Source organism: Suillus paluster (genome assembly GCF_016628075.1).
Source record: "Suillus paluster strain FC165 chromosome Unknown EDB91scaffold_21, whole genome shotgun sequence".
Lineage (NCBI taxonomy): Eukaryota > Fungi > Basidiomycota > Agaricomycetes > Boletales > Suillaceae > Suillus > Suillus paluster.
In genome coordinates, this window is record NW_024537581.1 from 224 (window position 1) to 17553 (window position 17330).

The following is a 17330-nucleotide window of genomic DNA, read 5'->3' on the forward strand; positions in this document are numbered from 1 at the left end:
AATGTAATATGTAGACATGTGCCGAAGGCACAACGGGTGTGGGCTAGTGGTAAGTCCAAGGCGGCCACCACCACGCCAATGCATGCAGACCAGGTACGTAGACAAAATCGAAAATATAATGATGGTGTAAACGGTTCAGGGTTCGGTCCGGTCCGGGTCCGAACCAAAAAAGGTGGAACCTAGGCCTTGTTTCTCCGCCAGATTTCCGCTGAAAGGTTCCGACATTGGAGAGGTGGCTATTTTTCTGCCTCTCCGCCAGCGTTTTGACAACGTTCTGGACACTGGGTATCAACCGGCTGATATCTTGAGTCTGGAATACTATGCTCGCGGTTACTATTTAATTACCAGCTGCGCTAAATTAATATTGATTATGATTGTTTCTAAATTGATACATATCAATATTTAATCATACAATTGATTAGTATCTGGGGTAATTGCACCACGTCGCTTCGTTTGCTTCGTCTGCACACATATCCAGGAACCCAACAATATATTATAACCTGCAACTACTAGGTGCTGGTATTGTTGTAGATACAGTAGATATTCCTAGAGATACTGTACTAATGCAATCAATTCGACAGTCACGTATCACACCAGCTGGTGTCGGTGTCGAAAATAAGTCATAGTCACAGGTCACATTGAGGTTTGTCGAAACCATCACAAATGTTATGAGTGGAAGCAAAATGTGCCTCCGCTACCTCCTGATTAACCGAGACAATGGATTTTTTTAATTACAGCACTTTGCGAATATGATGACAGTTGTATGCTTTCAGAGAAAGAGAAAAATAAATAAAACACATAACCACAGTCAATATGTATCTGTGTTATTCTCTACTACCATGTTCCGCAAAATCAGCCGTGACGTCAAAATTGCTGTAATAAAACTCTACAAAGATGCTCATATGTCCAAAGACGACATTATAAACTAGTGTTTTAAAGTCCAGTTACTGGACCGAAAAAAGACCGGCAACCCAACTGGACCATGAACGGTTGCAACTGGACCTCGGTTGTGGTTGCACTCTATTTTGCTAACCCCGGTTGTCGGTTGCCTGACATTAGTTAAATTCCCAGGACTGCTGGAAAACCAGGTTGCGACTGGTCACAAGTCAAACCGGTTGCACATTGACACAAGAACTATACCATGAGACATGTAATGAAAGTAACTACACGGTGACTAACTCGCCCTCGTCCTGATCCCACTTGACCATGTCATTCTTGTCCAACATAAGCTCCACATATTCCTGCAATGTGACTTGCTTGATGATTGATGCGTTTGTAGCAGCCATATCAATGATGGTATCCCACCATGCATGCTTGAGGACCTGTAGTTGCTCGAATTTATCAGAACCAAGATGTGAGTGACGATCGGTTGCAATTTCTGTGCCTGCTGAGAATAGCCGCTCGCATGGGACAGAAGATGCCAGAACTGCGCAAACATCCATTGCAATTCTTGCAAGGGTAGGGTAGATAGATGAATGGTTCTATGTGACATTAAAAAAGAATAGTAAACATACTAAATAAACTCACCGACCACCACTGAATGATGTCGGTATCCTTCGTAACATCCTCTGGCATGTCTTTGAGGTAATGGCGAAGCTCGGCTGCCCATCCAGCATTGTGCTCATAGATGGCCTGCTGAACTAACATGTGGCGATGTTGGTCATACTCAGACTCAACGGTCGAGTCACCATCAGCATTAGTAGTATCACCAGTTCCCAAGCTTGTGGGAAGTGGTTGGTGCAAGTCCCAATACTCCTCCATCATCTTTTCAACTACCTTGAGCGCTTCATCATGCCAGTCTTTGGCGTTTTGATTTCCTGCAGCATGCTCTCTGGCTTGTTCTTCAGGACCTCCCCACGCCATCTTGATATATGCGAGTTTGTAGTATGGGTGCAGCACTGTATATATAATCAGTCAATTGACAGTCGCGTTGAATTATGATATAGCAAACGTACCAAGGGCAAGAACATAGACCGGCTTATCATCCAACTTGTTGTAATACTTTGTGATCTTTGTGAGACCATGTTGAAGGGCTTCCTTGTACAACGTGAATTGTATAAGTCCACACTTTGATTCCCAAGCCATTTGCAGTTCCTCCATAGCAGGTATTGCACGCCATAGTGTTGGCAGGTGTTCAGAAGAGAAGTATTGTTGGATGTCATTGGCGTCCCAAGAAAATGTTAGTGGGTGTTGCTTAGATGCTGTTTGTGACTTACTGATATCATAACTCGAGTATCATTCATGCGCTCCCAGTCTGATGACTTAAGGCTAAACACGGTCCATGGGATATGCTTTGTGACACGTCTGTGATGCCGGATGGATGTGATTGGTCCAAAAAGCTCATCAGCTGAATTCACAAAGAGATTGATAGCCTAAATAGAAGGTCAGCATCGACGAACCACATAAAATTGTTAGTGTACCTGCTGTAGGTGATAGGCACGACCAAGCATCCCATCAGCAGTCCCCCAGCGCACATTACTATGAAGAGGGATCTTGAGCGGTCTTTTGATGCCACACTTGCCTTGCAGCATCTCGAAATACTCAATGCGCTGTCCTGAGCACTGAATCTTCAAGCCGTTAGATAAAATAACTTGCCAGAAATAATGAGAACATACCTTGATGGCCAATGTACATATTGCGGCAACGACATCAAGTGAGTCTCCAAGAACGCGGTTGTTAGGCAGTGATGGGTCAAACTCCCATATAGCCATGGTAGTCTCAACATTGGCAATGCGTGTGATGACTGACATAACATCAGTGATGGCAAGATTAAGGACATGGGCAAGACAGGGAAGGCGGTGTTGAGTAGCATCAAAGTTGTAGATATGACGGCGGTGCAGTAGTGTCTCGATGTTATCGCAAGTCGTGTCATTGTTGCTGGTATTGTCTGCAGTAAGACAGAACAGCTAGTGGAGGCCTGCATTAGCGTCTCAGATGACAGACCAGTAGAAATATGTACCTTACTTGAGTGCACTGTGATAATTCCAGCATGCTCACACAGACCCACAAGATACCGTGCCAGGTTGTGCCCACTGTGTGCCCCAGATATACCTCTAAATGCAATAACCTGTGAAAATAGCGTCCATGAAGTTTTGCTAGCCTCAATCCAGTGTGCGGTAAGGCCTAAAAATGCAACCTTGGTTTGATCAACAGACCACAAGTCAGTTTTTGTTGAAATATGGCCAGTTGTGGCAGCCTGAGACATGTTAGCCTGAGATAGAGGAGCAACTAGTAGTAGGGATGACTCACCTGCATTTTGGCCTTGAGCCCCCCAATGAAATTGATGAAAGAGTTGTGAATATAAGATGACACATCATGGGCTGAGGGTATGTCCACTGGCAAAGTGCCTGGCCGCATTGCCACCAGGCAATTTCTAAATGAGTGTTTGTCAGCCACCGCAAGACTCTAATATACAACAGCGCTGATTTCAACACTATCGACTTGCAGCAATGTATGATAATCACTCACCTGATCATCACAGACGACAAACTTGGCAACCGCATGCAAGATATTATCTCTTGAATACTCCTTTGACTTCTGCTTCTTCTGAAACATTCCATCAAGGCTCTGATTTCCCAGTTTCTTCACTTCCTGCCTTCTCTTCACTATGTTGCATGGTATCGCATGGTGATGCTCTTGCAAACCCAGTTCTTCGCACTTGCTCTTGTACACCTCATAATGACTCCGGATGTGCTGCCGACAAGATGAGTTACTTCCAACATGAAACATCTTATGCTTCCCATTTTTTGCAACAAATTTCTGATCGTTTCTGTGGGCACAACATACTAGTAAGTCATTGTGATTTATTTAATTGAATTTATCTACTCACTTGCATATATTGCACCAGCGTCCCTTCACTGTTTCGATATTTCCACTCGTTTCGCAAAACTTGACTGTACAACGATCTGAGAACACTGTAAGTACATCATCTGCACTGCACTTTTTTGTTTTCCGTGCATCAGGTACAATTGCATGATGTATTTCTTGCAGGCAATTGCTGTCCTGCCATCAAATACATTCAGCTAACATCCAATCAACAGGCTACAATGAAACAAATTGTAATCACCACTTCATCTTTGTTATCGGTATCATCTACAGGCTCGACTTCAACCTCGTCGTCCTCACCCTCCAATTCAACCTCCTCAATGGACTTTCAATGAGCACATTTCGGCTTCGACGGTGCTGGAGCCTTTTTTTTCGAAGTTTCTCTGCGTTTGGCCTCACCCTCACTGGTTTCTAACTCGCTCTCGCTAGTCACAGCTTTCCTTTTCCGACTCTTTGCCTTTGGCGATGAAGGCTTTGACTTTGGTGGCCGTGAGCACTTTGCTTTGTCAGATACCATCATGGCAGCGGCTTTTTCAGTTGGTCATCATGCGCATGTAGACTTGCCACCTGACATAGCAGAGAGATACTAAGTTCAATGTAGTGGAGGGGGGGATTCAAACAGAAGGCTCTAGTAGCACTAGTAGTTGCACCAGTATTTTCTTATATGCTACAGCATTGTGTATACCACGTTCCTACATGACTCACTATGTACTTGGTCTAGACTGGTTCAACCTGGTCTGGGACCGCTTTATGAAGACTGGTTGCAACTGACTGTCATATGGTCCTGCAACTGAAGTTAACCGGTCTTTGAGAGTTTGGTCCGGTCTTGTGTTAGTGCCGCTAAAAACTAGGACCAGTTTGGGTCCGGTTGTGCCAAAAAAGGCAAAAAAAACCGGACCAAACCTGACTTTAAAACACTATTATAAACTGTGTTGGCTTCTCTGAAAGCACCTTCTGGCGCACACTCAAGCTATGGAGGGAGACGAGTGATGTCATCACTCTGTTGTGCACTACTCGTGGTCGCCCCCATCTTCTATACTACAACAATGTTGATTACCTTGTCCAACTCATTGAACACTGTCCTACGTGGTTCCTGGATGAGCTTGCCGAAATGCTCGACAGTAACTGGTTCATTTCCATTCATTATGTCACTGTTCATCGGACACTGGAGCGTGCTGGGGTTTCCTACAAAAAGTTGCGGCACATTGCCAAAGAGAGGAATGAGCTGTGTCGTGCGGAGTTTGTTGCTCGCATGGCACAATACCAGCCAGAAGAAATTGGGTTTCTGGATGAAACTTCAAAGGACGAACATACTCCGGGGAGGGCTTGGGGCTGTTTGAAGTGTGGGAAATGTGCAGAAAGTCAGCAGCCTTTTGTCAGAGGATCGCGGGTGTCTGCACTCGGTCTGCTCACAATTGATAGAATGATTGCCTCAGCAGTTATTGAAGAATCATTCACCACCAGTTGCAGAAATGATTGCATTGCATGGTTGGTCTTGCTCTCAATTGCTAATCTAAATCTGACTACGTTTTCTAGGTGTACAACTTGAATATCTTCCGCCATACTCTCCAGACTTGATCCCTATCGAGGAAGCTTTCTCGAAGATCAAGGCTTTCATTTGTCATCATGAGGACTATTTTGTGGGCTCGGATAGCATTATTTTTGATGCATATGAAGCCATGACAATCATCACAGACTCTGATGCAATCTCGTACTTTATACATGCAGGGTACTTCTAGTGTACAGGAATAATGTTCGTCCGCAGCACAGTGAAAGCAATAGTAGTACATGTTACGGTTAAGCCCGGCTTAACCAACAGTGCACTTGATAGGGTCGATCCCGTGTCCGCTTCATGGAGCACCAGGACGATGGAAGACTGAATGGAGGCTGTCCATCCAGAATGACTGACTAAAGGTTCAAAGAAGAAGCTAGAGTCGTATATCACAAGTGAAGATCAAGTTAGAGAAATACATGGTCTAACTACTGGGGTATATATAGGTATCGTCCTATGGGTTCAGGGTAGGCTTGGGTAGCCAGAAAGTATCCCAACTAGGTAATCGTCTATGTGAGTCATAAGGACTCAAAGATAAGAGTACCGGTTCAACGGTAAGGGTCCAGGGTATGGTACCGGCACAGCGGTAGGTGTCCAAGTCAGATAACACTATCTGTCATGATAAGCGATAGGATAAACAATAGTCAGTACCAGTGTATCAGTAGGGGCGATAAGGGAGAAGCGCGCGGCTTCTATTGATCCCGGTCTAGGTCGATTCCAGAGCTGTCCTGCTCCAACAGCTGTCATGCTGTGCTCTGCAGTTTAGTCACGTGCCGGTGATGTCATCTGTCACGTGTTGTAACGCGGTTGTGACAGCGATGTTTGGCGGAGACGATAGGGGCCTGAGGGTCCCTGTAACAGTACATTCATGGTGGAACCAGCAGCAAACTTGAACCTAACCTTGACGAGACCATTGTTCGACAGCATCCTTCATCGCCGCGATCTTGCCATTCATGAACCCCATTTCTTTCAGCTCGGAGACCACAATGTACTTGATGGTATGTGTTCCTGTGTAGCTGTTATTGTGTAACTTGGTCAGGATTGCATTTGCAAGTGAAAACTTAGTGCAGAAATCAATAAGTGTGAGATCGAGACCAGGCTGCATTGTTGGAGGTAGGAGGGGCATCAACTCTCGGTCTCTGTGTGGCAGTGCTACCATGTTGGCCGCATTCTCAGGTGCTGGGGGACGAAGGAACCCAAGGAGCTCAGGTGGTATGTTGAAGTTGATGGTTGGAGCACTGGATGTGTTCTTGTCACGATCGGATAAATGTTGCTGAAGGAGAGGTGATTTCACAGCCATTTGGTTGTCATGCAAACCATCAAAAGCACGATGGTTTGGAGGTTGTTTTACAGTCACAGGGGTGGATTCTTCACCTATAAAACCATGAGTGGCTAATTATAAGAGCGAGAAAAATCTTAGATGACCATTGCAGCAGCCCAAATCTGAAAGTGGTTGTGGCTAAGCAGAAAATGTTCTCTGTTGTCAGGAGGAATGTAGCATTGGCCACTTGATGGGCACCCTGCCTTGTTACAGACCCACCAGTTCTGCAGTGTCTTCATGTGTGCAGCAACCTTGATGTTCAATGGAAGTTCATCTGGGGTTTTCTAACATTCACGTCAGCATGCTTGTCTTGTTACCTATTCTTCATGCTCACCTTGCCTTTCTTCTTCTTCTTTGGCCTGTTGGCACTGTCGTCGTCGGTCCCATCATCTTCATTGTCACTGCCAACATTGTTTTCTTTCCCCGTCCCTTTCTTGATCAAGGTATTGTCATCTAACACTGCATATATGCGCTCATCTGACGTGCCTTCTTGAGAATAGCCTCGATAATAACCTTCGCTTGAGGGTCCTTGCACTTGATGGCTACTTCACATAGGTTGTCGAAGTCATCTTCATTCACAAGTGGGATTGGAGATGTTTGATGCTGAGGTACCGAGAATGTGAGTTTGTAGTCTGAGAGATCAGGTTTCTTAAGCTTGAGACGTTCAGCGAGCTTCTCAGTAATCTTGACCTTCACTTCATCCCAATCCAGGCCTTGTGCAATTTTGAGGAGTGCTGCTACATCTTTTCGTCTTTTGTCAGGCTTCTTCATCTCATCCTGGGGATATATAGCTAATATAAGGCTGATTGGTGCAGTGTTGGCTGAGTACTATGGTGTCACTATGAGCTGGCTCTGCTCTAAGTCATCCGAGAGTATGACGAACCTTTTTCTGGCTGTTCCTTGGGAGGACAGTCTCTCTTCTGTGTCTTTTCTGGTTCAGCCTGAGGTGATGGGCTCCGCGAAGGGAGGACAGTGGATTCAACAGACACAGATTGTTCGCGCTGACTCAGAGGGGAGCTCATCAGAGAGCTCATAGGAGAGCTCATAATTTTAATGATACTATCATCAGAGAATGTATTAAAGAATATACTGCTGTATGGTAGGGGCATAAGATACAAGATATTAACAGACGTGCCACAGATTTGCGATGCGCGTTGTTTGGTCTAATTTGAACACCGTCATTTTTATTTCTTTCTCTTTCTCTAAAAGTGTACAACTGTCATCATATTTGCAAAGCGCTGTAATACACAAACAATGTATAGAAATGTATGGTTACTTACTCTCCATTGTTGTGGTGGTGCCACAATTGGTGTGAGTACAACGTGTTTGTGTGGGCAGTTTGAAGGCAAGGAAATCAAGTACAGAGAGTTTTTCATGGGGTAGAAGGATGGTGAAAGCTTCCTTTGGAGGTTCTAGGAGTGGGTGAGGGTACCTCAGGTTTTTGGTGTTGTTCATGTTGACTTGATTCAAGTAGATTGTTGAGATCAAAAGGTATGTTTTAACTTTTGATATTGTTTGATGAATCATTGCCTTTTTTGGCAGATTTCTGGGAGTAGCATTTGAGTTTAAAGTTTGGCTGAGTTGTTCTGGGTTTTCCTGCAAGATACAACATTCTTTGTTTGTTTTCTCATTGTAACAGAGTTAATAGTTAAATTCTGATTGATATAAGTATGTTGTTGAAAATATGGGTCTGTCACATGTCACAAACCTAAGTGTTGAGATGTCAGATCAATGCAGTAATATGTCACGGTCACACTACACTGTCAAATTGATTGCATTAGTACAGTATGCTAGAGTGTTGTACATTCTAACCTTTGCTATATCTGTCCTAGCTCATTTTATATAAGTTCTTACAAATTTCCTTCACACTCATAGCAGAGCTTCCTCAGTGACTTCCATTAAGTCTACTGAGCTTGTGTACTTGCTGCAGGTTATGAGCCCTGCGCTTGTTAATTAAAACTAAACTACAGTACATGAAAGCAAGCCTGCCATGTCTAGCTCAAGCACTAAACTTGGAGAAGATTTTCTACATGTCCTAAAACTCACTGTGGACAGAGAAAATTGGATGACCTATAAGGATAGGTTGTCATGGTCTGTAGATGCTCGTGGGTTTCTTGGTCACCTTAAAGGGACCGAGAAGAAACCAGTTGATCCCTTGACGTTGTCAGGAAGAGGAGCATTGTGAGTACTGACCACATCAGATGAAATTAGAGAGCTCGCAGCCTATAAGGTCACATTGAAGGAATGGCACATGGGCAAAGCTATCATGAAGCAGCAAATCGATAGCATAATCCCTGATTCCCTGTTTATACAAGTTAAGAACTGGGTGACAGCAGGGGAAATCCACTTGGAGAAGCATTCTCGAGTTGTGTCTGTCAAGCTATTGTGGAAGCTGCAGGACCAGAAGTGTCCCAAAAAGGGTAACATCTGTGAGCACTTCGACAAGATGTGGGTGATTAAAAAACAACTATCCTCACTTGGTCCTACTCCAACAGACGATAGCTTCACAGCTATAATAATGAGCTTGCTCCCAGCATCCTACAACCCCCACTTGTCAGCATTAACAGCATCCACTAAAGTCTCAAGCATTTGGCAACTCACCGCAGACATACTAATGTCAACTGTTGTAGACAAATTTAACCATTGCACAGCAAAGACAAAGAAGAATGGCTTGTCAAATGATGATGCAGCCTATAATGCTAACCTAGGTAGATGGTTGAAATGGATCAAGGGCAACTGCCATAATTGTGGTAAATATGGCCACATGCAGTGAGACTGTTGAGGTGCAGGTGGAGGAGCAGCTGTGGACAAGGACAAGGCAAAGGACAAGTCCAACAGCAAAGGGAAGGACAAGAAGTCTGAGACTGCAGCCAGCACCAAGGACAAAGATAATGATGAGGAGCCTGTAGGTGTTTGGCTGATGGATGATGAGGAAGACAAGACAATTGAAGGAACATCATTCATGTACATGACACTAGCCAACTCAAACTCCCAATGTGAACCTCAAACAGAGTTGCTTGATTCTGGTGTGTCAAGACATATGTTGTCCTATCAAGACCTATTCTAAGACTTTGTCAATATTGTCCCAAAGCCCACCACAACAGCTGACAAACACACCTTTGAGGCAATTGGCAAAGGGAACATTTTCATCACCCCACTGAATGGTGAGTCAAGCACTTGAGTTCTCCTCAAGGGATGAAAAGAACAGAGTCAGACTGAGGAGTATTCTATAGGCACATAGGTGCAGAAATGCTCATTCTCGCAGCTCATGTTGACGACTGCACTGTTACCAGCAGCAACAGCAAGTTTGTACCAAGTTTCAAGCTCGACATCACTGTGCGCTGTGGGTGAGGAAAATAGACTCTGGGGTGATTCAGAAGTCTAACAAGGGTGCGAGACAAATACTTGTCCCAAGGGGATTGCTACTGGATAGCGAGTCCTCAAGTAAGTGCGAGGAAAGCAAAGACTAGACTCTGTCTAGTGACCTGAAGGGTTCCAGTCCTTACTAAGACTGGGAACGCACTGATGCGGAAGGTACGCAACAAGTGGAACAAAGCGCGTGATGGACGGAACAAGCGCACAATGAGCAGAACTAATGTGCAACAAACAGAACAAGTGCGGAACAAGCGGAATGAACAGAACTAATGTGCGGAACAAGCAGAACTAATGTGCGGAACAAGCAGAACTAATGGAGGGAAAAAGAAACTACGAGCCTATACAAGGAAGATTGGGCAAAGTTGGACCAGGCTTGTGTCTGGTACTTGCTCCAAGTCGTCGGATCCGATGTCGGGCGTTTCGAGTGGAACTCACGGATGCAGGAGCATTGCAATGAGACCAGGAATAGATTCAGGAAGATATTTTAAACAGTGAGTGGAGTACTGGGAAGTACTCTGTAAGTGGAAGTGGAGTCGAGTCTATCAAAAAGGTAAAAAAACTAAGATCCCATCTATTGCTATCTATATAGGAAGGGGTTCTGAAAAGCGCTATGCTACAACCAGGTGAGGCTGTGAGATAAGGAACTGGTTCCGAGTAGCGGAAAGATCCGTATAAGTATCGTAACACATGTGAAATGAGATAGCAACATGTCAGTAACATGAGGAACATAGCAAGGACTCACCAGTGAGGATGGAAGGACGGGGACAGGACAGAGGAGGATGTTCTGAAGGCTAAAGGGATATGATGTGCGTGGTGTGCGGTTGTTTTGCTTGGTTCCGCTGTGTTCTGCTTAGTTCTGTGTAGCGGACGGGTTGGATAAGATGTGGATGGGTAGTGGAATGGTAGCGGAACACATGGAAAGATGCTGGTAAGGCTTGGGAATTATACAGGATACAGGCTTACAGTGGGGACATTCCCCACAGCGCTACAAACTCATGGACCTTGGACCTATCATATTGCTGCTTGGCATGAAGGTGTTAAGGTCGTGATCAAGGAGAGGAGAACTGAAAGGGCTTGGCTTCAACTTGTGCACTGCACCCCTTACCTAAGTACATGCCCTTAATTTCCAGGAGGCAGGAGGGAAGTCTGGAAGTCAGATACAGGAGGAGTTTGGTGGAACTCTGGAGATTCAGGAGGAACTAGAGTAAGACTACTATGGACAAGTCTGGAGTAGAAACAGAACAGAGATAGACTACCCTAAGGTAGAGCCAGAGGTATAGTCTAAGGAGTTGATCCAAAGACTTAGAGGTAGACAGGATGTGAAACTCAAGTCCAGAGAAACAGAAATGAGCAGGAACTGAGATGATATTCAAACTGAGGAGGTATGGAGTGTTATAGGAGTTTATATACTGTAGGTATCAAGTAAGTAATCAGTCAGCATAGTGAAAGGCTATGTATGAGGCATGTGGAAAGTCTATTAGTAAGTCTATAACAGATCAAAAGAAATGGAGTCGGAAATGAATATGGAGAACGGATCAGTAAGCAAGGTGGAAAAGTATATAACCAGTAACCAGAGAAAAGGAGGTCTGAAAGGAGATAAGTGTAAGGTTAGGTTTAGACCTGGAGATGAAACTGGAGCACTGGATGGAAATCAGGATGGAAGTCCAGGTCTACAGGTGAGGATCTGGAATTCCAGGTTTTGGAAATGCTGGATATGACAGAAGGTTACTCATGACTGTCCCGCATGCACCATCTCCTTCTCCCATGAAACCTACATTGACTCTATTCTAGCCAAGTACAATTTCATGGACCTGACACCCTGCTCCATCCCTATGGACCCAAACACACCACTCTCACAATCCCAATGCCCTAAGACTCCAGCTGAAACCACATTGATGAAGAACATCCCTTATAGGGAAGCTGTCAGCTCACTAATGCATCTTGCTGTTGATACCCATCCAGATATTGCATTTGCCATCTCCACCATAACACAGTATAGCATGAATCCTGGCATGATGCACTGGGAAGCCATCAAGAAAATTTTCTGGTACTTGGCCAGTACCAGGAAACTAGCGCTTACCTTCAGTAACAGCAAACCTGGACTTGAGGGCTTTGCAGACACAGATGGTGCCTTGCAAGAGCATTGACGTACTATCTCTGGATACGTGTTCATATTAGATGGTGGGGCCATTACCTGGAGTTTAAAGAAGCAAGAGTTAGTCACTCTTTCCACAATGGAAGCCAAGTATATCACAGCCATGCATGCTGCAAAAAAAGCCATCTGGCTTCACTGTTTTCTCACAGAATTTTTTTGTCTGCTCACTCACTCAACCACTCTTTATTGCAACAATCAGTCTACTATTGCACCCACTAACTCTGGTGCATTTCACATGTGCACCAAACACATAGACATTTGTTACCATTTTATTTGTTTCTCTATTGACAAAGGTTCTATTTTACTTGAATATTGCCCTACAGATAATATGGTTGCAGATAGTGTTGCCATGGCCAGAGCTATTATTAGTCGAGTGGTTGATGTAGTTCTGGCTCATAGAATCTATGGCCTGGTATCAGAACCGTGCCTAATGGGTAGGAAGGAGGTTATAGAAGGGCTTAGTTTCAGCTTGTGCGCTGCACTCCTTAGGCGAGTACAGTGTGGGTACAACAAGTGCAGTAGTGAGAAATCTAACTACTACAAAGTTGGGTCTTTGCTGCCTGCTGCCTCACTTGAGAACAAGCATGTTTGACCCTAAAGGGGATTGCTAATGGGGAGTGCTAGTCTCTGTCTAAACGTCCCTAATCAACCCTCCTGCAGGTAGGATGAAGATCCGCAAAAATGCGGAACAAGTGGAACTCAAGTGGAACTCAGCAGAACTCAAATGGATAAATTGCGGAATGTACGGATTCGTCGGAACTTGCAGATCAAGTTGAGGGAAGTATATCACAAGTTTAGATTGATAGTGAGCATAAGTCAAAGTGGTCCTCTAGTAAGGTGAAGGGAAAGTGGGAGAAAAGTTGGAAGGTAAAAGATTTGATTTGATAAAAAACACCCAAGCCCTGAGTACCACTACTTATAGGGAACATTATTTTCAAGGAACACCAAGGTACAGGTAGTAAGTTCTCAGGAAGCGGAAGTGAAGGCAGGCAGTGCACATGGGCACAATACTCCACAATAGGGGTCCATGCCATAAGGGCATGTGTCAATGTGATCCAGATAACATTAAGATAGGCCTCACTCAACCACCACCAACGTCATATGATGTATTTAGTCACGCTGCTACAATTTTGAGGGAGAAAAGCATGACATTTGCTTATTTCAGAGGCTACACTACATTAAATAGTAAACGGCTTTTGGGCATGACAGCCCATATAACCCCCCCACCATTTGCAGGAAATGGATTTGCAATTATTGCCTGTAAAGCAATGCAATAACATGATTTGTGCTCAGTCTTGCTGACTAAGTCAGACACCTACTCTCTTGCCTCGCTAGCATGAGCAAACAGACTCGCACAGACTCAGCAAGGAATGCCAATCTCACAAAGGCACTCCTCAAGAAGAAAATCAATGACAAGAACAAAGAGAATGTGAGCGGTCATATTAATTACTGCTGAAATTAGCTTTCTGATGTGAAGTTTCACAGGTTAATGATTCCGCACCAATTTGGACACCTAATATGTCTGATGCGTCAAATGTGCCATTTCACGCGTTGAACGTGTCAGACATGCCTGCCACATCCATCAGGGCTTTTTGTGACCTGCGGGAAGTGTTGGCCAACCAATCTGAGCAGCAGTCTCTCCACTTAGACATGCCAGTGGTTGAGCAATATTTGCTGTTGGCTCAAGAAGAGGAGATGTCCAACTTAGAGGACTTGGAGACTGAAGAGAAAGAGGGTTTTGATGCCTTGGATGATGTGGGAGAAGAGATACAAGGCTCCATGCAAGATAACGAGCTGCGAGAAGGCCATAGACGTGTTTCACCCACCATTCTTGCTTGTCAATCAGCCCTATTGGATCTCATTGAAATCATGTTGATCAATGGAACCCTCGAATGTGAACCGAAGCCTCTCATGTCACAGCACAAGCTCACCAAAAAGCTGCCCATACAGCCTGACTCCTTTGTAAATGGGCTCATTTGTTTGTCGAGCACCATGGCAACCTCTCAATGAACCTTTACGGAAGTTGGAATGTGTCCCTGCTTGACAAAGGGGACCTTACTGAAGCTATTCATATGCACCTGCAAAGCATCAGAAAATATGTCAGAGCACAGGACATTGTTCATTACCTTGCACAACCTGTTGTACAGCAGAAACATGGCCTGAAGAAGACAATTTCCCTCGCAACTGCTCAACAATGGATGTACATGATGGATTTCCGCTGGACAAAGTCTCCATCAGGTCAATATGTTGATGGTCACGAACATGATGATGTCATTGCATACTGTCAAACAAAATTCCTGCCATCAATTGCAGAACTCTTCATACACATGTGTATGTGGAAGGATGGTCTTGAAGAAGCTAGCGACGAGCCTCACCCACACACCCAGCATGTTGTCTTGTGGTTCCATGATAAGTCAATGTTCTATGTCAATGACCGTCGCAAAGTTTACTGGGTGCATGGAAATGAAACTGCAAAGCCTGGTCCCAAAGGGGAAGGGGCCTCACTGATGGTCGCAGACTTTGTTTCAGCTGATTATGGGTGGCTATGCTCAAGTTGTGGTGAAGAATCTGCCAGAATATTTTTCCATGCGGGAAAATCCCGGGACAGCTACTTCACCAATGCATCACTCCTCCGACATGCTGAATTGGCCATGGACATCCTTACTCAACACTACCTGCATGACCACCATGTCCTTATCTTCAACAATGCAAGTACCTACTTGAAATAGGCTAATGACACACTTTCTGCTCGTTGCATGCCGAAATTCCCCACAAAGCCTGGGAACATCCCATTTGGAGTTGAGAGACCTGTGATAGGCAGTGATGGCAAGCCAGTTCATGGCACTGATGGGAAGGTATTTAATCAAAAAGTTTGCATGGCAGATGGTGTGTTGCCTGATGAGAGTGTACAGTGTTTTTACTTTCCAGAAGGTCATGAACATGCTGGTGGATTCAAAGGCATGGCCGAAATTCTCAAGGAGCGTGGTTTTGAAGGCTGCGAAAAACTTCGTGTGGGGTGCCCAAACTTCCAATGCAATGCAAACATCAATTGTTGTTGCTGTCGATGTTTGCTATACAATCAGCCCAACTTTTTAAATGTTAAATCCAACCTCAAACTTGCTTACAAAAAACGCGGTTACAAGGTCCTGTTCTTGCCAAAATTTCATTGTGAACTCAACTTCATTGAACAATGCTGGGGATTTGCCAAGTGCCGGTATCAACAATTGCTGCTGAGCTTGTCTGAGGCAGTGCTCATGCAGAACATTATTGATTCTCTTGATGCTGTTCCACTTGTATCAATGCAAAAGTGAGAAACACTTATCTTTTTATTATGTTCTTAAATTGAATTGTGTTGTACAGGTTCACTACACGATCATTGCGTTTTATGGACACATACTGCAAGGGTTTAAATGGTAAACAAGCTGCATTTGCAATGAAAAAGTATTGTGGTCACCACACTCTCCCACTGTCTGTTTTCAATGATCTTGCTGAGCTCAATTGAAGCACCTATATACCTTTATACTATTATCTATACCTCCCCCAGGCTCAGGCTCAGTGCTCAGCTTTTACGCACTGCAAATAAATGGTCACACTGTTGTCACATCACATGATGTTGGTGGTGTTTGAGTAAGGCCTATCTTAGAAGCAATGGGAAGGGAGATACAGTGTACCAATGGACCTGGAAGGATGGGGACAGGACATGTGAAGGTTGTCCAACATTGCATAGGAATATCGGATAGTGCGGGTGTGTTCTGAAGGATGTGTGGGAATGCGGAACACATCGGATGATGCGCAGGAAATGCAGAACATGCAGAACATGCAGAACTGATGTGAGACAATGCAGAATCAACAGGGTTTTATGCCTACAGTGGGAGCATTCCCCACAATGGTGCCCATAACTTCAAAGGAAAAAATGCTCCTTGGACCAACACCAAGTGGCACCCCAACTAGGACCCCAAACACAATTTTCAACATAGTGCTCAACAGCGCTAACCTCGCCTACTGGCAACTAAGCCTTATCTGAAAAATCAATAATGAGTCTTGAAAGACATAGAACAAGATACCAATCAAAACAAAATGCCCCCAACTAAGGCCACAATCCCAAGAAAGAGTATTCTCCCTTGCACGGAATCTCCAACCACCGGATCAATTACCCGTCAATCTCCTAGCACTCCCTTATCCTAAGAAGAGATTGAAGCGATCCTAAGCACTGTTAAAAATATTGAAACTGCAGAAAAATTCCTTTCTAAGAGTCTTCTTTGCATTATTGATGAACCGTTCACTCTAACTCATATCACCTCAATTCTTCTCCAGATAACACAAATGCACAGTTCTACCCCACTCCTGGTCACATTAGCAACATGGGCAGTTGCCTTTCTCCTCAAGCAGCATGCAGCCTCCAAAGTGGCAAATGAAGTGGCCCAACACCTCACAGACTCCCTGGCTCCTTGACTGGTCAACCACATAGTAGTTGCTATTGCACCACAGATAGTTAAAATTCTCTCTGCCTCAGAACTAATGTCAGAGAATCTAGCACAAGCAGAATCCATCTGGAAAACTCTCAATCACAATAGAAATGAATTGGAAGAATCACTACAAATCTCAGCGGATAGACTCGAAGCTGCAGCCAACAAACTTCAATCCTCAACAATGGACTGTCAAAACACCATAAAACTCCCCTCCCCTTCTCTTGATAATACCCAGGAACGATTCAACAATCTTTCATCGCAACTACTCTCTCAACTGACCATTCCCTCTCAAGGAACAGAATGAGGGGAACAAATCCAAACTAACCAGCAGCCATCATATAGCTCCATTGCAGCTAACTACCTTCCCCCTCCATAGACAAAGCAGTAGCATATGCAGCCATCCACACATGCCAAATCCTACTTGACCCTCTGCTTGGAGACCAACTATTCCCCCAAGGTACTGAGCATACAGACATTGTAATGAAGTTGAAGACCGCCATCTCAAACATCCAGACTCAAGACACTCCAGAAGGGGACATCCAAGCCATCTTAGCTCTCCACAATGGAGGGCTGATAATCAAGCTTGATATGGAGGCCCTAGCAATCTGGCTACAAGGACCTGTAGGTAAAGAA

General features: G+C 44.5%; 5 protein-coding genes across 5 annotated transcripts; 2 read left to right on the forward strand and 3 right to left on the reverse strand.

The window, feature by feature from the left end:
* Positions 1 to 1491: 1491 nt before the first annotated feature.
* Positions 1492 to 2360, reverse strand: EDB91DRAFT_1052134 (uncharacterized protein; the record flags this gene model as incomplete). The annotated part of the gene is made up of 3 exons (XM_041313657.1): positions 1492 to 1898; positions 1956 to 2193; positions 2217 to 2360. Coding segments are annotated over 3 exons (789 nt in total), but the record flags the coding sequence as incomplete, so codon positions are not given.
* Positions 2361 to 3246: 886 nt separating this feature from the next.
* EDB91DRAFT_1001295 (uncharacterized protein) lies at positions 3247 to 3630 on the reverse strand (the record flags this gene model as incomplete). Its single annotated transcript, XM_041312239.1, has 2 exons — positions 3247 to 3405; positions 3469 to 3630. Coding segments are annotated over 2 exons (321 nt in total), but the record flags the coding sequence as incomplete, so codon positions are not given.
* A 2513-nt stretch (positions 3631 to 6143) lies between these two features.
* On the reverse strand, positions 6144 to 7807 carry EDB91DRAFT_1081422 (uncharacterized protein; the record flags this gene model as incomplete). The annotated part of the gene is made up of 6 exons (XM_041315376.1): positions 6144 to 6229; positions 6278 to 6751; positions 6910 to 6982; positions 7033 to 7157; positions 7181 to 7489; positions 7582 to 7807. 6 exons carry the CDS (start codon positions 7805 to 7807, stop codon positions 6144 to 6146), a joined length of 1293 nt encoding a protein of 430 aa, XP_041177875.1.
* Positions 7808 to 8697: 890 nt separating this feature from the next.
* On the forward strand, positions 8698 to 9081 carry EDB91DRAFT_1008701 (uncharacterized protein; the record flags this gene model as incomplete). The annotated part of the gene is made up of 2 exons (XM_041312369.1): positions 8698 to 8879; positions 8910 to 9081. Coding segments are annotated over 2 exons (354 nt in total), but the record flags the coding sequence as incomplete, so codon positions are not given.
* Positions 9082 to 13564: 4483 nt separating this feature from the next.
* Positions 13565 to 14957, forward strand: EDB91DRAFT_1247622 (uncharacterized protein; the record flags this gene model as incomplete). The annotated part of the gene is made up of 3 exons (XM_041322837.1): positions 13565 to 13657; positions 13714 to 14190; positions 14217 to 14957. 3 exons carry the CDS (start codon positions 13565 to 13567, stop codon positions 14955 to 14957), a joined length of 1311 nt encoding a protein of 436 aa, XP_041177877.1.
* Between the last annotated feature and the right edge of the window lie 2373 nt (positions 14958 to 17330).